The 14348-nt window shown below is 36.3% G+C and overlaps 1 protein-coding gene across 9 annotated transcripts in view; it reads left to right on the forward strand.

The window, feature by feature from the left end:
* Positions 1-14348, forward strand: part of NF1 (neurofibromin 1) — a 300188-nt gene that overhangs the window by 156028 nt on the left and 129812 nt on the right. For 7 of the 9 annotated variants that reach the window (XM_056127967.1, XM_056127959.1, XM_056127961.1 and 4 more), the window contains 2 exons: positions 3912-4047; positions 9444-9506. In XM_056127967.1, coding sequence (XP_055983942.1) covers positions 3912-4047; positions 9444-9506 — 199 coding nt within the window. The remainder of the gene's footprint in view (positions 1-3911; positions 4048-9443; positions 9507-14348) is intronic. The other 2 variants (XM_056127963.1, XM_056127966.1) reach the window with 1 other exon arrangement.

Consider the following 14348-nt stretch of genomic DNA (forward strand, 5'->3'; position numbering starts at 1 on the left):
ACCCTTTATTTGGTGCTCTCTTCTCTATCTGAGCTTCCTTCTCACCTAGCACATGTGGCTGGCCTTCAAGTCATGGAGCAAAATTCCTGGTACTAATCTGAGCCCTTCCTGGGTGTTAGTCTCCCGTTTTGTTGCTTTATGTTCCCCAGATGAATGCAATCTTTCTGTGTCTATCCCGCTCTTTCTGACTCATTTCGCTTAACATGATACTTTCCATGTAGTATCACTTGTATGTAAATTTCATAACTTCATCTTTTCTAACAGCTACATAGTACTCCATTGTGTAAATGTACCAAAGCTTCTTTAACCAGTCATCTGTTCTCGGGCACTCAGGTTTTTTCCAGATTCTGGCTATTGTAAAGAGTGCTGCAATGAACAAACAATTGCAGATGTCACTTCGACTATACCTTTTTGCCTCTCTGGGATATATTCCCAGGAGTGCTATAGCTGGGTCAAATGGGAGATCGAATTCTAATTTTTTGAGAATGGTCCATACTGTTTTCCAAAAGGGTTGGACCAGCCTGCATTCCCACCCGCAGTGAAGGAGGGTCCCTTTCTCGCCACATCCACGCCAGCACCTGTTGCTTTTGTTCTTGTGGATGTGGACCAGTCTCTGTGGTGTGAAATGATATCTCATTGTGGTTTTGATCTGCATCTCTCTGATGATTAGTGATGTAGAGCATTTTCTCATGTGCCTTTTTGCCATTCAGATTTCTTTTTTGCGAAAGTTTCTATTCATTTCCTCGCCCCATTTTTTGATGGGGTTGGGTGATTTCTTCTTGTGTAGTTTAACCAGTACCTTGTATATCCTTGAAATCAACCCCTTGTCGGATGTGTATTTGGTGAATATTCTTTCCCATTCTGTAGGCTGTCTTTGTATTTTGGTCACTGTTTCTTTTGAGGTGCAGAAGCTTCTTAGTTTAAGATAGTCCCATTTGTCTATCTCTGTTTTCACTTGCTCGGCCAGTGGCGTGACGTCTTTGAAGATACCACTAACTTCAATATCGTGGAGAGTTTTGCCAACTTTGTCTTCAATAAACATTATGGATTCCGGTCTGATGTTGAGGTCATAAATCCATTTCGATCTTACTTTTGTGCGTGGCGTTAGGCAGAGATCTGAGCCCACTTTTTTGCATGTAGCCGTCCAGTTTTGCCAGCACAATTTATTAAAGAGGCTTTCCCTGCTCCATTTCACTTTTCTTGCCCCCTTATCGAAGATTAGATGATTATATGTTTGGGAGGAGATGTCAGTATATTCAACTCTATTCCATTGGTCTGCAGCTCTGCTTTTGTTCCAGTACCATGCTGTTTTGATTATTACTGCTTTGTAGTAGAGCTTGAAGTTAGGTAGGTTGATTCCTCCCATTTTCTTTTTCCCAAGAATTGCTTTAGCTATTCGTGGGGGCTTATTGTTCCATATAAATTTCAGGAGTGTTTGCTCCATTTCTTTGAAGAATGTCGTGGGTATCCTTATAGGGATTGCATTGAATTTGTACAGTGCCTTGGGAAGTATTGCCATTTTGACAATGTTGATTCTCCCCATCCATGAACAGGGGATATTTTTCCATTTCCTTGTGTCCTCTTTTATTTCCCGAAGTAGCGTTTTGTAGTTTTCTTTGTACAGATCCTTTACTTCCTTAGTTAAGGCGATTCCTAGGTACTTGATTTTCTGGGGCACAATTGTGAATGGAATTGTTTTCTTCATGTCACTTTCTTCTCTTTCATTATTTGCATATAGGAAAGCCATGGATTTTTGGGTATTGATTTTATAGCCTGCCACTTTACTATACAAGCCTATTGTTTCTAGGAGTTTCTTGGTAGAGGTTTTAGGGTTCTCTAAGTATAGTATCATGTCATCTGCGAATAGTGAGAGCTTAATTTCTTCTTTCCCTATCTGGATGCCCTTAATATCTTTTTCTTGCCTAATCGCTATTGCAAGTACTTCCAGTACTATATTGAACAGCAGTGGAGAGAGTGGGCATCCTTGTCTCGTCCCTCACCTTAGGGGGAAGGCTCTCAGTTTTTCCCCATTGAGGATGATGTTTGCTGTAGGTTTGTGGTAGATGGCTTTAACTATATTGAGGAAAGTCCCCTCTATCCCCATTTTGGCAAGGGTTTTCATCATGAATGGGTGCTGGATCTTGTCAAATGCTTTTTCTGCATCTATTGATATGATCATATGATTTTTATCTTTTCTTTTGTTGATATGATGGATTATGTTGATTGATAGGAAAGTCAATCGTAAATTCTTACCAAGACTTTTAAGGTCGCCTTTCTCTCATAGAAAAGAATTTCAGGAAGAGACAGAAGAGACAAAGAGTAAAGCAAAACAGCTTTATGTAGAGATTATTGGGGTTTGGTGAGGAGGACAGGGAGGGAGGGAGGCTTTTCAGGTCCCAGTTCCTGTGTCCACAGAGTGGGTCTGACAGTGATGTTTTGAGCTGCTAAGGGCTAGTGACAGAGTAACTTCTTTAAATCTCATCTTGGTTTTATTGTGTATTAAGAACTCATTGCCAAGGATCCCAGCCCTCTCATCTACCTGCCTGTTTCACTTTCTGTTAGTTTACATTCACAATTTAGAAAAATTTCTCTGCCATCTCTCAGCTTGCCCATTTCCCTCCACTCAGTTCATATTATGACATATTGCATATTTTATGTAGAATAATTATATGATCTCCTTCCTTAATCTGAGGGCAAAGAATGCTACACATTTTTTGACAGATTAAGAGAATGCAATTGATTTGTCTGCACTAAAATGTTTACTTTTCAATCTAAAGCTTTCACTGGAAAAATACTAATGCAGCTTCCAAATAAATACAGTCCAACCAAGGTGCTTAGCAGGCTTATGATATATCAAGGAGGGCTACCAAATATATTAAAGGGAGCAGTGAAATGTTAGTTTTAGTACATGGCAAACTTGAGACGAACCCTGCAGTAAAGAGGATGCAAATCATCTGCCCTCTGTGAAGAAGCTGACTAGCTAAAATTCGTCTAGCACCTGGAAGCCTTCTCCAGGGATCTTACCGTTGCTGTTTACTCTTAGTAGGGATTTTAGTAAGCCTGCCTTAGTGAAGAGTGTAAGAGATATGCCGCGCTCCACTGGATCACCTGAACAGATCAGAAGAATGCCACCCTGTGTTTCTGGAGCTCTCCCCACCTATAGATTAAACTGGTTCCATCTAAGAGTGACCTAGAATGAAAGGCGGGGATGCTTTTTTGCCACCCAAAGCAAATGCCAACAGTGTAACAGTGTGTCTGGTAGCCAGGGCTTCCCCTACATCTGCCTGATTTCCATGATCTACTCCATGAACTCCAAAATCCAAATAGGCAGTGAAGCCCATAGAAGGCTTCTCTCCCTCTCATTAAGGGAGGACATTCTGCTTTGGGAAATAATCCTCCTTAAAAAAAAAAAGCCATTCTGTAGAGAATAAGAGCATGCTGGACTGGATGCTGCCCCAAACCCCTGTGTAGTCCTGAATGGATTCTGATTGTAGAGCTGACAGCAAAGACCCATCCAGCTGTTAGAAGCCAACCGTATTGCAGGACCAGGTTGGAAGGCTTGGTGGGAATGGGGCCTGTTTTGCAATATCCACCATGCCCCTGGGACTTAACCCATGCCAGTATGGCCACTCCAACTGTTACTGAAACACCACAAGTGAATGCGCGAGACCCTGGGTTGATCTCTGACATCACTTCCCCATCCCCCACAAAAATAATACCAAATTTGTGAGACTACAGAGGTATGCAAATTTCTCATGTACAGTTTTCAAAATTATTCTTTTTGTTCAAATAAGTTTGTTCAAATAAGTATACCACCAAAGTCCACACAGTGGATTTGGCCAAATTCTCTCATGGTGTCTATATAGGAAGTGTTGTTTATTTTTCATTGATTTTACTTTTTTCTTTCATAGATTAGAACATTCAGAGAGCCTTGATGAAAACCAGCGGAACCTCCTTCAGATGACTGAAAAGTTCTTCCATGCCATCATCAATTCCTCCTCAGAATTCCCCCCACAACTTCGAAGTGTGTGCCACTGTTTATACCAGGTATGATTAAAGCTAGAGATTACCATTGTGAATCTAAATGTAATTTAATAAGTATGCTTTTTTTAAATAGAAGTTTAGATGCTGATAGCAGTTACTGCTGAGTCAGTTTCAATGTTAATACATTGAGCATTATTGGGATTGACTTTGAAAATATTTAAATATTACTATGGGGAAAATTTTAGATACTTTAAAGGAACATTTAAAATAATATTTTTTTTCTTGTATTGAGAACGAGTATTGTAATATCTGGAAATGATATTCCAGATATTAAAGATCTTTTGTGGTTATCTGTTGTCTAAATTATTCCTAGAACATTTCGTGTGTGAGACAGACTACTTAATTTTGCATTGTGTAATACTTATTGGGTGATTTTTGTTTTCTTCATTAGAACACAATGTGTTTATTTCAAATTTTCTCAGAAAGATTGATCTGTTGACTCTATGTCCAATGGTTTTTATAAAATATATCATTGTTTAGGTCAATTATTAGATTTCAGTAGTTGCACGGCAAGTAATGCTTCTGATGTCAGATATCTCTACTTATTGAGGAACTGCGATCTCTATTCTTTTATGGCTTCCCTTGTGTTTTTGAATTGTAATTGAAATTTTAGGAATAATTTTTTTATCCCAAGGCAGATCAGTGTAAGTCCACATTAACCTGTTTAAACTGTGTTTGTGAAAGAAACATTAGTAGGCATAAGGTTTGGGATAGGAACTGGAATAGGGAATTTATGCATTTACCATCACTTTGAGTCTCTTTGTTTGCAAAGTCATCCCCAGCTAGTTTTATTTTTTTAATTCAGACTTTCAGTTGCCTGGAAACATTAGCTAGATCGGTGAAATCATCATTTTAAAAAGCTTTTTTAGGCTGCTTTGTGTGAATTTCATTGCTATTTATAAAGATGTATTTGCTGTATCTATTTTAAAAAATGTTCACATATATATAGATGATAAGGCATACTTAACATTCAGAGTTCTAATTTACCATGATTTTTTCCCCTCTTCATTTTCAAAATAACTCAAGGAAACTTAAGAGAGTCTCATGTAATTTTTTCAAGTAGTTTAAAGAGAGACCATAATGTGGTTGAATTATAATAGGAAACTTAAAACAGTGAATAATATCTCCTTTTAAGATTTGGTATTATTCATGAATGTTTCTCTTTAAATCTAATTCTGTAATTCTGTTTCTAAAATTAGGCAAACAAGTGATGAGCATTTATTTTAACAGTCTGAGTCAACGTATTGGTTGGCTTAGTAATAACAGTATTCAGAAATGGATTTCTGTAGTGGCAGTGACTTTGATTTTATTTAAATGCATGCAAGTGAACGGGTACTGATTATATTGTCTGATTATGTGGTCTAATAGGTTTTAGTAAAAGTTTTTTGTAATTGTCATCCTAAATATTTTTGTATCACTTAGAGTTTAATTTGATACCATAATTTAATTTGAAACTTAGAGTTTAATTTGATACCATAATACTGGTAAGATAAAGGAAAAGGGCTTGGCGCTTGGTAAAATACTGAAGAAATATTGAATTACAGTGTAAATTCTCCCATTGCTTCCCAATTTAAAAAGATTATTTCAAGTTTTCATTTTCTTTTTTTGGGGTGTGGGGGTGATTTGTGCCACACCTTGTGGTACTCAGGACTTATTCCTGACTCTGTGCTCCGGGATCATTCCTAGTGGTGCTCAGGGGACCATATGGGGTTCCGGGGATTAATCCTAAGTCAGTCATGTGCAGGGCAAGCACGGTATTGCTGTACTACCTCTCCAGCCCCCTCTTGACAGCTTTCATAGTTAGAAAGGGAAGGAGATATTGAAAATAAATCAGACAAAATATAGAACAGAGTGATAAGTGACTTATTAATGCTATGGGTTTTATTTTATAAAGCACTCATGATAAAATTTACTCTATTACTTTAATGGATCTGATTTATCACATTAAAAGTCTACAACTGTACCTCATGATGTCTCACTGATAAAAATTTTACAAAAATAAAATAAAAATGTATGTAAAACTAAAAAAATTTATATTCTCTTTAAGAATATTATTAAAATGTGTCAATGAGCTATTTTTAAAAATTGAATATTGTTGGATTATTTAGTACTATGAAGAGAAGGTATGCTTTTATATAAATAGATATTGTTTCTTAATTTTTTTTGATGTTTGAATATTGAAATAACTAGTTTTGCATGTAGTTGACAGAATTGTATGGAACCTACATACCCTGTACTGATTTTCCAATGATGATGTCTTACAAAACGATAGCACACTATCACAACCCAGATGGTACATGGTCATGACAAATAGTCATGTTGCCTTTAATAATCACATCCACGTCCTTCTCATCTCTACCCTTTCTTTAACTCTGGCAACCGATAATGGTGTTTTCAGTTCTAAGATTATATAATTTCATGATGAATATGACACCTTTATAAATAAGTTTTTAGTTAAGTGACTGATAACAGAATTTTACATCTACTAGTTAAGAAAGAAAAGTATTGATCTCCTTCTGAGTTCCTGTTTATTTTTTAAATTATTTTTTTAAATTCATCTTCCCTTTTTATTGCTATTTTGTCAGTCACATAAAGGTAATCTTCTACTTTTATGTTTGGCTGAAAGGGATAGTGTATTTTTTTTTCTTTAGTAAACATGATTTCTACATTGAGAACTCTTAGCAAGTTTTGAAAGGTAAGTTTTACTAGTTTGGTGAACTTTAGGGTTTTTTTTTTTTTTACCTGAGTTCATAATTTTGATCAGGCAGATTTTTTTTTATGTTGCTTTAACCGTCTACTTCACTTTATATACCTCCTATCTCTCCTCTCTCCTCTTCCTTTCTCTCCTCTCTGTGAATTTTTGGAGCCACACTTGGTAGTGCTCAGGGATTACTCCTGGCTCTGAACTCAGGGATCACTCTGGCAGTGTGTGGGTGACCATGTACACTGGCAAGCATCAAACTGGGGTCAGCTGCGTACAAGGGAAGCACCATAACCCCTGTCCTCTCTAGCCCTCTGTGCCTCCTTAATGGACAAGGTTAAAGTTAATATAAAAAGAGCCAAGGACCGGAAAGATAGTACATTGGGTAGGGCATTTGCCTTGCACGCAACCGACCCAGTTTCAAAGCCGGCATCCCATATGGTCCCCCAAGCACTGCCAGGAGTAATTCCTTTGTGCAGAGCTAGGAATAACCCCTGAGCATTGCCGGGTGTGACATTGACACACACACACACACACACACACACTATATATATATATATATATATATAGAGAGAGAGAGAGAGAGAGAGAGAGAGAGAGAGCGCCAGCTGTGAACATTGGTCAGATTTATCACTGTCACTGTCCCACTTTTCATCGATTTGCTTGAGCAGGCACCAGTAACGTCTCCATTATGAGACTTGTTGTTACTGTTTTTGGCAGATTGAATACGTCACAGGGACCTTGCCAGGCTTTGCCATGCGGGCGGAATACTCTCGGTAGCTTGCCGGGCTCTCCGAGAGGGGTGGAGGAATCGAATCTGGGTCGGCCTTGTGCAAGGCAAACACCCTACCCGCTATGCTATCGCTCCAGCCCAGATTTATAATTGAAGTTTTTTTCTCTTTTTATTTTTCCTTTTAATGGTTTTGGAATAATAAGAAATTCCCAGAATCAGTATTCTCTTAAGTTATAGTGAAAGAATTCTAAGGACTAAATAAAATGATTTTTTAAAAAATGTCATCTTTTCCTGGTAGATTCTGTTTCTTTAGACAGAAATAGTTTGCACAGAATTTTTTGAAACTATTAATGATAATTGCTTACCACAATTTAAATATATATATATGTATAAAACAGCATTTTGGGAGGGCCACAATGAGTAACTCATGATGCTCATGGTTACTCTTGCTCTGCACTCAGAATTGCTCCTGGTACTACATGGGGGACCATATGGGATACTGGGTATCAAACATCAGCCATGTGCAAGGCAAGAATCCCACCTGCAATACTATAACTCCAGAACTAAAACAGCATTTTTTGGTGTGATTTATTTGGGTTCTGATTCTTTCTCTGGTAACCTGAAATTTGAATCAAAACTTTTGAGATACCAGTTGCCTGATTGTTCCTATGGGTGTTTCCCAGTGCCTGAATAATAAATATCTTAGCATGTTAGCTTTATAATATACATTTAGATGATTGTATGGACAGATGGATGGATGGATGGATGGATGAATGTTGAACTAACTTTAAACATAGGTTATTATGGCTTATGATATTGTGTACATAGAATTCTAAGAATAAAATTCCATGTATAATGGACTAAATATTTCTAATTTTGTTTCAAAAGAATTTTAAAAATAACTGTTAAAAATAACTGCTGATTCTAGTGACAAATCTTTTCATTTTTAAAGCTCCTTTGCCTGGAAGGTGTTCTGAAAGATGAAACCAATATATCTCTCTGGGTTTGATATTTCTAGGAGAATGTTGTGATAAACAGTCTAATATGTGAAAAATTTAACTCATGCTTACAGTTTTATTTTATAATCTTCTCTGCAATTTCTTTACTCTAATATTAATGCTTATTTATAGTTGAGCTGATTGATAACTTTCATCTCCCAAATGTTGCAAAGCATTTAACTCCTTTGAGTAGCACTTTTAAAAAGTCGTCTGCAAACTGGAAAACACTTGAAATTTTAAGAGTTATCTTTCTTAGATTTTTGTTTTGTTTTGGGGCCATACCTGGTGTTGCTCAAGGGCTACTCCTGGCTCTGTGCTCTTAGCAGTGTTGGGTGGTTGGGGGCCATGCTGTGCCATGCATCAAACTGGAGTTTGCCACATATAAGACAAGGCTTTGGCAAGACCTGTTCTATCTCTTCAGCCCTTAGATTTTTAATTCAGAATCTCTTTAGTTTTTTCAATATATGTGCCATTTATTTTTTTAATAATTAGTAAGAACTTAATACAATGCCAGATGTTGAATAAAGAGCTTTAAGTCAATTGAAGGATACACAGAGAAGTATCTTACGTACCAAGAAAAATATTATTTAGACACAAATGAGGTCTTAGTGTGTGCTTTACATGTAATACATATTTTACATTAATTTTATCAAAAACTAGGAATTATCTAAAATGTAAATAATAAATATCCTCATTTATTTGAGGAAGAGCTTTTATGTGATTGATAGCCAGAAATAGTAGATATGATTGCCTCAACATATGCTGCCATTACTTAGTATTTTGGCTTAAAAGTGTCATAAAAATTAAAATTCAGAAAGAAAATTCATCCCTCAAACTTCAGTTATTTCTTTTTTTTATTCCATTTGTGTTACATTTTATTGTGTAGTTTTATGTACAAGCCAACATTGTTTTTGTTGCTGTATGTAGTTGGTGCTGTGACTTGTTTGTGCTCATCTCTGTTCTGTAGGCAACTTGCCACTCCCTACTGAATAAAGCTACAGTAAAAGAAAAAAAGGAAAACAAAAAATCAGTAAGTTTGGAGAACTTTTTATTAGCTGTTTCTTTCAAAGCAAAACAAAAATCTTTTTGCTGTTTGTTAAGAACATCTTCACTTCAGCCTATTTGACCTTCACTGTAAAATCATTCTACTAATTCTGGCACAAAATAGCTTTCATTTCAATTAACCCTGGAATTAAGTTACAATGAAACATTCTCTGTGTTCCTTTGGTTTGATTTATCCCAAAGACATTAGGGGGCATTTGTTGCTTTGGATATCTCTGGTGTAAGTTGGGTTTTTTTTAATTATAATTGAATGTGAAAGGAACTTAATTTCAAGGCTTTGAGAGATGTTGACTCTCTTCATTCTTGCTTCTGGTCTCTAGGTAGAGTGAGTGGTTTCTTTTCCTAAAGGTTTTTTTTAAGTGTTAGTATGCAGGGAAAGTGTCACTTTTTAAATCTATCTAAAAGTTGCCAAATTTTGATTTTCTTCCTTATATTTTAAAGTTGGCAATCTCAGGCAGAATTTAGTTACTTGTGCTTAATTATAAAAACTATATTCAGGGTATGGCATAGAGGACTGGAGTGCATGCTGGTGTCCCCTGAGCACTGCTAGGAGCAACCCCCCCAAACGAACACTCCTTGAGGGGAGTAGCCCCCATGCCCTGCAGGTGTGGCCCCCAAACAAAACAAACAACAGCAAAAACATTAGAATATATATATCCTAATGAAAAATTTATTTTATCTTACAGAAAATCTGGACTGGAGCCGTAGTCCAGTGGGTAGGGACTGCCTTTCATGCCCCAATCTGGGTTTGATCCTTAGCATCAGATATGTTCCCCTGAGTCCCTCCGGGAGTAAGCCTTGAGCGGTATCTGGCGTGGCCCAAAAACCAAACCAAAGAAAACCAAAACTAAAAAACAGAAAAGCATTATTAAAATATTTGGATTGAGAACATAGTACTTTAGAAGTGAGGAAAACTCTGAATCCGTTTTTATACAGAAATACTTCATTTTACAAACATGACATTATTTCACCTGCTCTTTCAAAGCACTGATCCTCATTTAAAAGGAAGACAGTTATGAAAGTAGTAATCTGTATGTGAGTGGAATTTGTCCAAAATGCAACATGCATTTCCTTAAAACTTACCATTTACTTGTTAATATGATTTATCCTTTTTTTTTAGGCGGAATACTATTTTTTTGTCCATTTAATCCAAAGATTAAAAGATTAGAGAACAATGTAAAGAAAATCATTAGGAGTCTTATAGGAAGTTTACCTTAAAATTTTTGCTTTATAAAAGATCTATTTTAGAATACAGTATTTATCTGGTTTCATTTTTCATTCCTGTCTAGCTTTACATATAACTATGTTTAAAGTTCATAACTACATTAAAATTTAAGAAATGCTTTTTTTGTCCACTTAGGAATTTCTTCTTGAGTACTAAGTAATGTTGTCTAGCTCTGTGAGCAAATGGATTGGATGACCTTTTCACTAAAAACATTTCTTTCTAATGCTTCAACCTTCTAATTCTCAGTGTGTATCAGTTTAATATACAGCATCACTGTTGATACTAATTCTCTGTGTTTAACATTCTTCTTGTTCAGTGTTATCCTAATGTCATAATGTAGTGAACCATGTGAATTAAAATTCAGACTCTTTCTGTTTCTCTCAAGCATGTTTTCTTACCTACCTAACATTGCCTTTATTTATTAATATTTTGTATAAAATTGTTTCTTGAATTTTTTTTACAGCTAGTATTTTCAGATTTTAAAAAGTTTCTGGTTAATATTAAGTTTTGGAATGTATTTCTCAGCACAGGTGTTATGAGGTCCTCCTGAAATTTGAAACAATCTAATTAGAGATTATTTAGGACACATTCCAAAGTATGAAGATAGTGGAGGAGTCATTATAAATGTTATTATTGGTTTTAGAAGTTGTTTTCTTAATGTAACCTATCTTTTAAAAGCAACCTCACTGTCTTTTGGGATACATGAATTATGAATTAGGATAAGCAAAACATGTAAAGTCCTGGGTTCCAGTATATATCTACATAGATAGTATGGCTAGTTGTTTATTATAATCTAACATATAATGTTTAATTATATTTTCTTTGTGAAGTTAATTGGTTACCTAACCTAGAGAACTTTTGGATTAGTTTAAAGATGTACACATAAGTGATCTTTTTGCCTGGTGTATTATTTATAAGTGGATTTATTTATAGTAGTACAGTTTTTACCAAGGGTATTAAGAGGGACATTCTATCGATAATCTATTTTAGTATAAAGGTCAGTTCAACTTCCACCTTTTATATAGAATGCCAATAATAGTTGAGTGTGTGTATATTATGAGATTATCTATAAAATTACAGAAATTTGTGGTAGAAGAAAAAGGTAGCTTTATAAATTGCCTTATGAAACTTGTTATATTGCATCTTTTGATACTGATTAGATTTTATCAGGTTGGAGCGATAGCACAGTGGTAGGGCGTTCGCCTTACAAGCAGCCAACATGGCTGACCCGAGTTCGATTCCTCCGCCCCTCTCGGAGAGCTCGGCAAGCTACCGAGAGTATTCGATATGCCAAACACAGTAACAACAAAGTCTCCAATGGAGACGTTACTGGGCCCGCTTGAGCAAATCGACGATCAACGGGAGGGCCTTTACCTTTACCTTTAGCTCAAAACTAAATGTATCAGTAATGTGCATAATTATGTTTCATAAAACTCTCTGTATTCTGAGCCTAAAGGGTATTTTTGTTTATTTTTGTTTTGTTTTTGGGGCCACATCTGGCAGGGCTCTGTGGTTACTCCTATTACTGCATTCAGGAATTACTCCTGGAGGTGTTTGGGGGACCATAGGGAATGCTGGGGATTTAACCTAGGTTGGCCATGTACAAGGCAAGTGCCCTTCCAACGGTACTATGGCTTTTGCCCCCCAAAATTTTTTTTCTTGGATTGGGGACTCACCCATTAGTGCCCCAGGGCTTACTCTGGGCTCTGCACTCAGAGGTCACTCCTGGTGGGCGACCACATGGGGTCTCTGGGTTTAAACACAGGTTAGCTGTGTGCAAGACAAGCACCCTGCCCTGTGTACTATCTTAATACTTATTTAATGTAAGTATTAATGTAATTTTTTTTTGTTTGCTTGGGGGTCATATCTGGCAGTGTTTTGGCAATTCCTGGCTTGCTGCTCAGGACTTGCTCTCTGGCAGTGCTCAGGGGACCACGTAGTACTTGGGATTTACTTGTCTCTCTCTGCAAAACCCTCCAGTCTGTCACACTGTCTCCTTAGCCGGTGACTAATTTTTGAAGAAAAATAGTGAAAAGAAAAAAGAAAAAGTGAAAATACAGTACTTTTTTTTAAAACAGTTTTAAATAATCTTCCTTTGGGAAATAATGCATTCAGATTTTCAATAAATTCTGAAAATGAGTAGTATTAAGTTTATAAATCAGATATTAATGTGAGTGAGTTATATCTGAAAACATTTCCAGAAAAAAGTAATAGTTACTTTCAAAATATGTTTTTTAGAAGAGTTTTCTGGGTATATAGAAGTTATTATTATGAAATATTTTCTCAGTTTTAGTATTTTATATATTAACTGAAAACAAAATTACAGCTTTGAGTTTTTTCAAAAGCATTTAGAGATCTTAACAAATTAAATTTGAGTTTATCTTAATTCTTTCACAGCAACCTAGTTGCTAGAGTTTTTGTTTTGTTTTGGGGTAACACCCAGCAGTACTCAGGGGTCACTATATGAAGTGCCAGGGTAGACTAGTTGTTGACCTGGTGAAAAACAAGCACCTTAACCCCTATACTATCTCTCTGGCCTACTGAGTTTTGGCATTAAATCAGTTTCTAAAGTTGTGTTTTTTAGTTAAAAATTACTTAAAGATAATATTTCATTTTTAAGCCATTCTACTAAGGCTGCTCTGTTTTGCTTCCTGCAGCAGTTTCCACTTATCCAAGTTTTTCATGCAATTGCATTCAAAGTACTATATTGCAAAGAAAACTATATAGTATTGGGGGTGGGAGGGTGTCCCACCCAGTGGTGCTCAGGACTGACTCTTAGATCAGGGATTACTCCTGGAGGCTCAGGGGTACCATATGGGATGCTGGGGATCAAACCTACATCAGTTGCATGCAAAGCAAGTACCGTACCGGCTGTACTATCACATTGACCCCTTTATTGGGTATAATTGACCCCTCTTTTACCTCTTACACAGAAGTATTTGGCTTTAAAAAATAATTAAGTCTTGTTTCAGATAGATTAGATTGAGATTTTAGGCAGTAGGTCAGAATACGTTTAAAACATACAACCACATGATGCCCTAATGGAATAGAATGAACTGAAGCACGAAAAGGTAGCTAAACAGGCTGGAGCTTATACTCAGCATGCAAGAGGCCCAGCACTATGAAACCGCCTTCTGATCTCCCAAGCACTGTCATGAGCGGCCTCTGAACATTAAACTACTTACTGGATGTGGCCCCCAAACAAACAGACAAAAAGTGAATGAATTGAAATAATCCTTATTCTTCCCATTTAATTGTGTCAGTGATTGGTATGATTCATGACAAGTATTACCTTACTAAGATATTGGAAGGCAATTTAAATTACATGTGTGAGATTCCAAACTTAAATTTATTTTTTTTGTACTCCCAAAATTCTTTGAAATATAAGCCCATTTAGAATCCCGGAATATTGAATCCAGCGCTGCTGTTCCCATCACAGGCACCTCCACTTTCGGTGTTACCTAGTCACAGTAAGCCCATGCAGTTAAAATACAAGTATCCTTAATATGTGCAATATGCATTAAAATGTCAATTTCAAAATAATAGTTTTAATGTGTTGCCTTTTTTATTTGGTTTTTGGGTCAT

This window comes from Sorex fumeus, unplaced genomic scaffold (assembly GCF_029834395.1).
Source record: "Sorex fumeus unplaced genomic scaffold, SorFum_2.1 ptg000063l, whole genome shotgun sequence".
Lineage (NCBI taxonomy): Eukaryota > Metazoa > Chordata > Mammalia > Eulipotyphla > Soricidae > Sorex > Sorex fumeus.